We start from the raw sequence: 11,463 nt of genomic DNA, 5'->3' as shown, positions 1-11,463 counted from the left end.
GCTTGGCATCTTGCTAGCAAGGAGTGCAACTCCCTTGTAGAGAAGGATATCCTAGCATGGGATCAGGGTCCAATAGGTAGGCACTTGGTGGCTTTGGGGGTGCTTGGAGCTTGATAGATACATGTATGGGAAAGTAGGTCTTCCATGGTGGAAACCAGTGCACAACAACTTTTCTTGACCCCAATGCATATTTCTTATGGTTGGTTGTTCAAAATAGATCTCTTGCGAGATTTGCATCTCTGGAGGAGAATTTGGAATCAAGCTTGTTTGCATACTTCCTTGTTGGTTGAGTTTTGGGGTTGTTTGGATAAAGGCATAAGACCTCTTTTAGGTAGCATGGGTTATTGGGATTACATGCATTATATAGGATCTATGGTTAGAAAGAAATTGCGAGATCTTTCAAGGAGCGAAATTGATTGTTCAAAATTTTTGGTGGAGAATTGTTTGTACAATTTAATATATTGTCTTGGCTAAGTGTGATATTTTTGATGCAGCGGATCATAGTGATGTGGATATTTTTAGAAGGTTGATCTTTTCTTCTCGGGGGACTGCTACTTGTGCAAGATGTAGATAGGCTATACAAGCTAAGAGGAAGATTGAATGTGTGGGCCAATCATTTCTTCCTCAATGAGTTATGAAGATATATACCAATGTGTGTTTTATAGGGAATCCTGGTTATGCTGGTGTAGGTGGCATTCTATTTTTCTTTTTCCATTCATAAAAGGCTTCAAATGAATAACTTTGTTGAGTTTCTTACTTTTTGGTATGCTGTGGAGAGAGGTTGTGCTTTTGGTTGGAAATAAATTATTTGTGAATATGTTCAATGAGCAACGATTGGATGATGCTAATTGACATTTAGCTGTGATTATTAAGGAGATTCTAAGTTTGAGGTCTTTAGAATCTGTTGGCTTATCTCACTTTTCTAGGGAGTGGAATAGAGTAGTGGATTGCTTGGCCAAATGGTCATCTAAACAAAAGCAAAGTTAGATTGCTGAAGATAAGGGACATTTGGGGACATTTTCCTTTAGATTAATCTCATATGTTACAGCAATTAGATATGGAGTATAAGAATGTGTAATTAGTTCTTGTCCTTTGAACCATTTGCCATTCTTGTTTCATATTTTTTTGTGATTAATATTTTTTACCCATGCGAAAAAATAAATAATAATGGGACAGATTGTTGATATAACACAAGGCAAATGATTGAACTCGTTTACCACTATGTGTCAATTAATAAATATTTAGATTTATTGGAGATTTAAGGTTTAGTACCTGTCCCTATAGTAATATTTTGAGGCATCACATTCTAAGACCATTGTATGTGAATTCCATCAGTGTTTGGACTTTCCGGAGCAAAGATTTTTCAGCTCATATGCTTTAAAATTGTTATAAAATTCGTTTGTATGTGAATTTCAGTTCATATGTTTTCTGTTGGTGAATTTCTCAGAGCAATATCTGTAAATCTACTAATTTGCAAGCACTGTAAATATGCTTGATCACAATTCAGTCATTATAATTTGTTTATGTACTACTACAAATAACCATCTTTAAAAGAAAGATGAATATAAATTGAGATTTTCTATATTGGAAAAGGGATCTTCTCTTTTCGGAGTTAAATACATGGAGATATTTGCACAGAAACATCAATTGTTCAGATTTCCAGATTTTAAATAGTTTATATCCTGACGAAATATTTGGATTGTCCCCTGGAAATAATATCCAAACTAGTTGCATTTCAAAATAATATGAAAATAAAATTCAATGCGTGAACTACTCATTTACAAATTCTTTTGAGGTAACACAGTAGATTATTTTACATGCAATCACAGTTGTCCTTGCCAAGCACTGTTTGTATGTAGCTCATCTTTATCCAGCTTAACTTGCACAAATAAGTTTGTCAAATCAGTATATTTCGATTTCATGGAGCAAAATAACTAAATCTATCTCCTTAAACACCATCAAAGTCCACCACAAATTTCTCATTGAAAATCATAATCACAAATGAAGGCACTTTCTAACTGGGATCCTCTTTTTGGAAGACACAACTTTGGAAGCCGCCGAAATCGTTGGAGACATGAAATGCTTCAACCTATCTCCTTTGGATGCAGGGGTATTCAAATCTTTGAACGGGGAGGCCCTTTGAGGGCAATCTGCAGAGTAAAATCATATATTTTACAAGCAATTAAATATTTTGTCAGTTCCTGTTTAATTTCATTGAAAAATAATCCAAGGTCATGAGTTATGCATAGTGTTTTACCTTCGTTGTTATTGGCTGAAGTAAAGTTGAGGAGCTGGTTATCCTTTCTGGAAGGAGTTGCCTTGGGAAGAACATTAACTTTTATGCTCTTTTTGAGCAGTTTTTGCTGAGAATTTCCAACCGAGAGCAATTTTACCTCTGATTCCTTATTGATTTCTATTTGATCTAAATCATTAGAAGATATGCCAGTAGTATTCATTTCTTTTTCTTTGTTCGGGGCCTCAATCTCCTTAGTCTCAATAACCCTAATCTCACTAGGGTTTTCAGATTTGAGAAGTTGGTGCTTCTCAAATCCCTCCTCTTCGATCACATCAATGTCGAGGCCCCTGTTGGGGCGATACCTAAGAAACATAGGCCTCGGGGAAAGATAAGTGTCTTTCTTCATGGGGTCATATGCAGGAAGAACAGTGCTACTCTCTTCTCTAAGATCAGGAGAAATTTCAAATTTGAAAACCTCGGGCTTTCTAAACCCCTCATCAACATCTATATCTTCAACATCCAAGCTTCTGTTGGGGCGATACCTAAGGAAATCAGGCCTCGGCAAAAGATAATTCTTTATGGGGTCATAGGAAGGAAGAACGGGAGTACATTCTTCTCTAGGATCAGGAGAAATTCCAGATTTAAAGAACTCCAGCTTCATAAAACCCTCATCAGCTTCTATGTCATTAATGTCCAACCCCCTGTTGGGATAATACCTAAGGAAATCGGGCCTGGGACAAAGATGATTTTTAACGGAATCATAAGGAGGGAGAACAATGGCAGACTTTCCTCCAGAAGGTGTGCCAGTGGCATCCATCCTTTCACTCACAGATTCAATCTCCTTAGTATTGGTAATCTTGATTTCCGTGGCAGCTTCAGATTCTTTTTGCTCAGAACTTTCAACTCGGACCAGAGCTTTGGACGCTGCGGAGAACCTCCTTTCTGTAGGAGCTCTAGATTTTTTTCGCTCAGACCTTTCAGCTAGGACCACAGCTTTGGAAGCTGCAGAAACCGTGGGGGACATGAAATTTTTCATGCCTTTTGCTGATGCAGATTTAGGAAGCGATGGACGGACATTTTCGAGTATGGATATGCTCTTTTTGGAAGAAGCAGCCGTAGATGGAGAAACTGTTGAGGACATCAATTTCTGCATCACTTTGGATGCATAGGACTTTACTGATGCAGATTTAGGGGGACATGTGCAAACATTTTGGGTCCTCTTTTTGGAAGAGGCAGCCTTGCAAGACGCAGAAAATGTAGTGGACATAAAATGCTTGATCCCTTTGGACGCAGGGGACGCAATTACCTTGGACTTGTTTGCTGCAGGAGGGGAAGACATTGTGATGGAAGAATCCTTTTGGCTGAATGATAAAATTTATCTTCTTCGCAATGAACTTTTGAGACCTGATTTTGATTTGACGTAGTCAAGAACAATTTGATTGCGTGCTGTAAATTGGTAGTTCCATTGGCCTCCCTTTTAAGCCATTCACGTCATTATAGTTAGGATTTCTCTGGCAAACGCAATCGGCCCGTTACATGGAGGATTCGAGTTCTGCAGCATCCAAAACCTTTCATTTCAGAGTCTGAAGACTTGCAGAAGATTCTCTGGCAAACCCAGTTGGCGAAATTAAGCTCTGTATTCTTCAAAGCTTGATTTCAAGGTCTGAGTGATGCTCTGGCAAACGCAATCGGCTATTTCAATGGCGTATTCGGTATCCCAAAGCTTGACATTCAGTGCATGAACAAAGTGCGGGGAAATGAATGACACTTTTTATTTAGGAATCCCTGTCCTCTAATCAAAATGAGCAGAATTAGGAATAGATAAGCGGATTGCCATTGCAAAGTCGGATTTGATAATAGATGAGTCTCTGGAAAACCCAAGCGCCATGTTCCATGGCAGATCCCATATTCATATTCATTTCATGAATGAAACGTGGGAAAATTAATGACACTAAGGAGAATTCAAGTTCTGTTGCATCCAAATCTTTGATTTCAAGGAATGTAGGCTTGCAGATGATTCTCTGGCAAACACAATTTGCCCGTTCCATGGCGGATTTCGCGTCCCAAATTTTCATATGCATTTCATAAAGAGTATGTTGGGGAATCAATGAAACCGCTGAAACTATAAATGTCGATTATATGACCATTTGGATATGCTCTTTTCAAATTTCAAATTCGGCGCATCAATGTTTATAATTGAAGTACAAGCTTCATAAATCCACGAGGGTTTCAATGAATGCACAGATTATCTATGAATACCTGTCAAAATGAACTGTCATTGCGAGGTGGGAATAGATAAGAAATTTCACTTAGAATGTTTTCAATAGTTGGGATTGTAACACTTCAAATTTTTAATTTTTTAAAACAATATTATACTATAGTTGTGATTTCAAAATTATTTTTTATTAATTCAGTAAAAAAGGGCTTTGATCTTTACAAAGACAACCTGATAAGAATTGAGCAGAACTATCAAACAACTTATAGCATCACACAATTAAAAGAAACAAACCCCGTGCAAATTACATAGTCAAAACTTTAATAAATAGATATCTTCGAGGTCTAATTCTTAAATATAAATCCACATGCAAAATCATACTCTTATGTATTCTAACCATTAAGGAAATATAGACAAAAATCTAAACTTATCTAGGCATATATCCATTGCATTTGTAATTATATATAGTAATTAACAGAATTAACCATTGTGTTTGTAGGTATATGTCCTACAAAGGACAAGATTAAATGAAAATAAAACATAAAAGAGCTAAGTTTAAGAATATTGAACCTTGAGTTGCTATCCTTGCTACTAGCCCTGTATAACACAACATCCATAATAACCAAAATATCTAAATGGTCATTAGTGCCAACAAACCACACAAGCCATATCATTAATCCCTTGTAATAAACTCTCAATTCATTCAAAGTTTGTGTAGGCGTTCTTTGTAGTCATCTTGATCCAAGTTTAGGTCCATCTTGGCTCGACCTTGTTGTTATTCATTCTCTTGCTGATTTTTTTCTCGTTTCCTCATCTTACTTTGTCTAGAAACAAGATCCATAATAGAATAGCATGACCTAGATACATTTTTCTAGTCCTAAAGGACTCAACCCTATCTTATGCGTCCTTGACTCTTCCGTGCAAATCAATAAAATTGGACTTTTAGCTCAAAAATTATCTTCTAGTTCTCTACTAGGATAGAATCAGGATATTGTTTCCCATGTTGTCCTTGTCATTGCTAACAAGAGAAGAGGCTCTATCCTCATTCAAATCCACTATAAGGTCTATGAGACCCCTCATCTCCTCATCATCTGAGTCAACCTCTTTTGCATCAAAATCCTCATCCTCAAATTATCTAAAGAAACATCCCTGTCTGGCTCAAATTCTTCATCATTCTCTAGATCATCTTCTACAATTAACTTTTTTCCTTTCAAATAATATCGAAGAAGGTGAGAAGAACACCTTTCATCAAAGATGATCTCCTACCAAAGTTTGTCACATGTGGGATCATCTTTATTCACTTCTTTTTGGTCTACAAAGTCTGCAATAGTATTTTTATTTTTAAGTCCCTTGCTTTCCATTTTCCTAGCCTTCTAGGAGTTGGGCTTATAATGAGTAGCCTTAGGACTTTCCATAGTTGTCTTTAACAATTCTCAAGAGCTTCTTTTGTTAGGGGATATTTAATCATCTTGGATTTCTTTTTAGGGGTAGGGCTAATGTTCTCTAAGTTTAAGGGATTACTTTCAATCAACTGAATTCTTATATAGTTGAGAGGGTTCTTAGATGGATCCTTAGGGTTATTCTTTGGGTAGGAGATAAAGTGGCTTTCAAAGGGAGACTGGTTAAATTCAAACATGTAAAGAAAACATTAGGCCTTGATGGAGAGGAGGAGCCCCCTTAGAGATGATAATATAGAGTGAGGAGAAGGGGATGCCAATTTCGTCCCTGTGGAAAATAATGTTCAATAGGGGAAAATGGTAATCATGAACTTTGTAGGTATCTCTTCCTTATAATGTAAGATATTTCAAAACATGGAAGCTAATCATGGAAAAAGGTAACAAGGATATATCATATACCCATTTTGAACTACATTTGGCTTTTCGCCCCTCTCGAAGATTTTCCTTATCAAGGCTTTATAACCTTTACAACTTCTTTTATCCACCTTTTCACCTTTGCATTTGATTTGTGTAACTTTTGTGATCAACTTGGATGTAACTATGAACTTGTACTCCCAATAGTGATAATGCTCTCTATTAAGACTTGCAGAACTTGGTCAAAAGACACGTGTTATACCCATAAATGGTTGTAAAATAAGGTGTCAATTCAATATTAGTGAATAGATTCCAAAACTCTTCGTTCTACATGAGTTCTTTATAGCCTTTAGGTTCTAACCATTTAAAGGGTCGTCTTATTATAATCAGCTTCATAGTGATAGGCAAAGAGTGGTAATTCTTCATCTCAAAGGGCCCATAATACACTCTCTAAACTGAAGCAAGTTTGTTTACACTTAAAACTGCATTTGAAATCTATAGACTTCCTGGTAAGGCACTATTAGAAATGGATAATTTTGAGAGGGGTGTGGGGAGGTGAATCAATATTCTACAAACTTTTGCCCACAATTGGATATTATTTAATTACTTTATAACTTGCATAAGAAAGTAAACCAACAATGTTGAACAATAAATAAAACCGTACACATAGAGAACTCATAACACCATTATTTATAACTAGGGAAACCTTGGCTAAGGGAAAACCCTGGTGGGGATGATACCCACAAGATGATCCACTAAACAAAAGAATATTTTTAAGGATATTGACCCTATTAGGAGTCTATCAAATACATATAGTGTCTCAAGTCCTTGTTAGAGGACTAGAATCTGTTAAAAGACTCAACCCTATTAGGAGTTGGTAGAACAATTACAATGTATGCAAGAAGAGCCCACAACCCTAACATGTAATATACACATAAGTTTCTTCACAAGTATAGATATACATACAATATTGTCTCACTGTCACACTTTGGGAATCCTCTTATCATACACTAGATCTTGCATCACACAAAGCTTGCATATCATATAAAATTCCTTCACAATAGTTTGTATCACATATTCACTACACTTTAGCTGCACAAAATATGATCTTTACTTATACCTTGCAAAGTATCAAAACTCTGATCAGTTAATCTTAAAGATTTCACCAACTTGGCTAATTGTAAAAATGACTTGGGGTGAACATTTAGGATGTTGGTCCATCATGGCTAAGTAAATTTTTTGTTACCAAAATAATTTCTTAAGTTGTACAATCAGTTTTACTCTTCTGCTTTGTTCTATTCTGATAATTACCTGTACTAGTAATTCATTTGTAACTATCATCATACTATACGTATAGATCTGCACATTGATACACGTTGTCATAACACTGTTGTCTATCAGTCCTTAATTGCACATGAGCTAACTTGAACTCTGTCATCCGTACTTACCAAATCTCTCTCTCTCTCTCTCTCTCTCTCTCTCTCTCTCTCTCTCTCTCTCTCTCTATGCGCTATTGCAAATTGTCCATTACTTAGAAAATTTTCTAACACTGATTTCATAATAAAATACCAAAATATGTATGTTTCCATAAATGACAACACTTACACATCTACTTAGCCATATTGCTAAAAGGCACATGACTTGACATCTCCATAATTGTCCATTCTTTTTGTTATCAAAATTTAATCCATCGTCAATACTACAAAAAAAATCATAGTTGTTGAAAGGGGCGGCATAATCATAAATTAACCATTTCTACGGACTCATGCCACCTTTAATGACAACCCTATTAGCATGAATGTTGATGGTATTCTTTTGGGGAAGTATCCTAAGCATTGCTAGAGCACTTGAGAGATTTTTAATGTTGCATTCATGACTATGTTTGTCATTGATGTCAACATAGTATCATTTCTATAAATATTTGTAAAGTAGAAGACAAAGAATGAGGTTGTATGGGCTGAGTATTGATGACCAAGTCAAGTGCAATTGAGGATGTATTCTGCCATTGTGTCCTAATGAAGTGGACAAGAGCACATGTAAAGAATTGAAGACATGAAGGAGCTATTATTGATTTACAGAGGACAATACACATACAGAGTACCTAAGAAATAGTTTATGATGTTTGGATGGTATCTCCTAACAGAGATAAATTCTTGATATGAAAAGTCAAATAGTGATAGTAGACAATCTATTGATGATGTCAGCAAGTGTGCAAGGTCAAAAGTCACACATGTGAGAAGTTGTAAAGACTGTGAGCCAATAGTGTTGTGTAATTGTAAAATAGTTGATTATCTTAAAGAGGTCCTATTATAATTAATTGGGAAAGCCTTAAGGTTGACTCAAGGAATTATTTTGAGGATATGGTATAAAGGAAGGATTTTTTCCTTGTTCTGAGGTATGTATTCAAGTGTGTGATATGTGAATTATTTGTAAAATGCGAGTAAGCAATCTGAGGGATTATTGGATGCAAAGTTGGTGATCTGGTATCAAGATCAAATGAAGTTTGGTTCAGTCAGAGGATAGAGAAGGAACTATATATTTATATTATTTTGCAAGGAATAATATAGAGATCAGTTGGATAGTGAGTTTGATGGTCTTTCCCCTGAAGTTGTTTGGACAATGGATTCATTTGCCTTCTACAACTCCTAATAGGGTTGGTACAACTACTAACAAGGTTGGAATCTCCTAAAAGGGATTCACAGTCTCCTAACAGGGACTGCTATGCATTGAATGTATTTCATTGGCTCCTAACAGAGTCAATCATCTAACAAGGAACTTTTATATGAGTACATCATTTTGTGGGTACCATCCCCATCAAAATTTTTCCTCTCATCAAGGGTTTCCCTAGTTAACATATTTGGTGTTATTGTGTATGTGTATCTTCTTATGGTTATTGATTATATTGATTACATGCTTAAGGACTGATAAGGTTGATAATTTTTTAAATAGTTGGATAAATAATTCACCCCCCTCTCTCAATTATCTTGGTGAACTTTAATTTCTAACAATTGGTATTATAACATTAGGTCCTTGAAGAAATAAACTTAACATATTTGAGAGATCAATGGAGGGCCTCTAGAAAAGAAACTCCAAAGAATGATGGGTTTTTTTTTATGTTCAAAAGGTGCATTTCCTTGGTGAGATATCATAATTATGTACAAAACACAACATTGAGTTTTCAGATCCATAATCTTTTTGTTTCATACAAAATAAACCTACTAATGCTAACACAAGTAAAGATGGATCTAGATCCGAAGAAGACAAGAAGATTGAAGAAGGAATCACTCTGCTTATGAAAAGAGAGTTAGAAGGTATATAATTTTTTGTTTGTTGGACATGTAAAGAATTTTGTCATTTTCAATCAAATGTCTTAAGAGAGTAAGGATAACTAGAAAGAATTCACTTTTTGATGATGATGAAGAATTTAAAGCAAGTATGGAAAGATTCTTGAATGATAGTAATGATGATGAGCTTGAATTAATTGAGAAAGAAGAAGGAATAGAATAAACAACTTTAGTAACTATTGTTGATGATGAAGAAGCTAATCATAAACTTGTTAGAGAGAATATTGAAGTTTTTTTTGGGACCAACAGTGATTTGCAGAATGATGTTCAAATTGTTGAACAAAGAGAAGAACAAAAATTTGAACCAAGAGAAGAAATAAGAATTGAAGCAACAACTCCTACACTAAACAAGAATTTGACAAAGAACCACCTTGAGAATTAGATTATTGGAAGCAAAGACAAAGGAGTTATGACAAGAAACAAAGTACATGAGGAATTATGTTTGGTTTCTCAAGTTGAATTTAAGAGTGCAGAAAAGGCATGCAAGGATGATCACTGGATTCAAGCAATGAAGAAATAACTAGATTAGATTGTGAAGAATGAGACATGAGAATTGGTTCTTAGGCCTAAAGACAAAGATGTGTCTCTTATTCCTCTATTGTGATGAGAGTGCACATAATCCATAGGAGGTTGCTTCAACTACATTTAAATATTTATATACAAATTTCTCATAGGATGCCTTAGATCCAAGGCATTCTTTCAACTTCTTTTGCACATTGTTAAACTTTAATTTTAGGTGTTCTCTTAGTAGAGAAAATCATTTGATTACCCTTTCTTTCTTGAGTTCAATGATTATGATGTCATCATGAACCTTTGATACTATAGCCTCAAAATCTTCAATAATTGTGCTTAGCTATTGCAATGTTGGTGTCAAAGTCTAAAGTTCATTCACCTTTGAACTAATTTCATCATTTATATCTTTTAGATAATTGTATGACATTGCACATTGTCCATACAATCTCCTTCCTTCTTCCAGATATCTTCTCAATTCTTTGATGCTAGTACCAAGGGCCAAAAATTCATTTCTCACACTGTTGCATTCAATAACAGATAACTGTCTATCATGATTGATTTGTGCTTGAGCTACTGCAATATCTAGTTGATTAGTGTATTCTTCATCAAAAAGTTCTGCTAACTCTTTTTCTCTTACTTGTATGTCATGCCTTGTCACCTTGTTTGTGACTGTCTTTTGAAGTTTCTCAACAACCTTTTCCAAGGTCTTCTCAAGATTTCTAACCTTTTTATTCTTCTCCAATAGTTTTCTTAGTGATGATATAGGTCCCTTTTGATCATCATCATCATCATCAGATGCAATTGATACATTGTTATCATAGAAGAATTTCCTTTCTCAAATGTAGGTAGTAGAATGTCAACCTCATGTTGGAAGTCTACTTTATCAAATTCTATTATAATGAATCCAAGGTATTATTGATAGTGAGTTGGAAGATCTAGTATTGAGATTAGAAGATGATTGCTCTAGTCAAGAGGATAGAGGAGTTCGAGATCATTCATTTCTATTATTCTTCAAGGAATACTATAGAGATCAATTGGACAGTGAGTTCAATGATCTTAACCCTGATGTTGTTTGGATAGTGGGTCCATATCCCTTCTACAACTCCTAACATGGTTGGCACAACTCCTAATAGTGTTGGAATCTCCTAATAGTGATTCAAAGTCTCCTAACAGGGACTGATATGTACTAAATTTATTTCATTGGCTCCCAAAAAAGTCTATCCTCTTACAAGGAACTTTTATATTAGTACATCATTTTGTGGGTAGCATCCCCATTAGAGTTATGCCCCTGATCAAGGTTTTCCCTAGTTAACATATTTGGTGTTATTGTGTATGTTTATCTTC

The 11,463-nt window shown here is 35.3% G+C and overlaps 1 protein-coding gene across 1 annotated transcript; it reads right to left on the bottom strand.

The window, feature by feature from the left end:
• Nucleotides 1-1,931: 1,931 nt before the first annotated feature.
• On the bottom strand, nt 1,932-4,214 carry LOC149550561 (uncharacterized). The gene is made up of 2 exons (XM_089795117.1): nt 2,258-4,214; nt 1,932-2,150 (listed from the first exon to the last, which is right to left on the bottom strand). The coding sequence occupies exons 1-2, from the start codon at nt 3,573-3,575 to the stop codon at nt 1,996-1,998; spliced, it is 1,473 nt and encodes a 490-aa protein (XP_089651243.1). The 5' UTR covers nt 3,576-4,214; the 3' UTR covers nt 1,932-1,995.
• Between the last annotated feature and the right edge of the window lie 7,249 nt (nt 4,215-11,463).

This window comes from Cupressus sempervirens, chromosome 7 (assembly GCF_028749045.1).
Source record: "Cupressus sempervirens isolate cs-2001-9-10 chromosome 7, ASM2874904v1, whole genome shotgun sequence".
Classification (NCBI taxonomy): domain Eukaryota; kingdom Viridiplantae; phylum Streptophyta; class Pinopsida; order Cupressales; family Cupressaceae; genus Cupressus; species Cupressus sempervirens.
The sequence above is the reverse complement of the archived record's forward strand: the minus strand, read 5'-3'. Positions and strand labels throughout refer to the sequence as shown.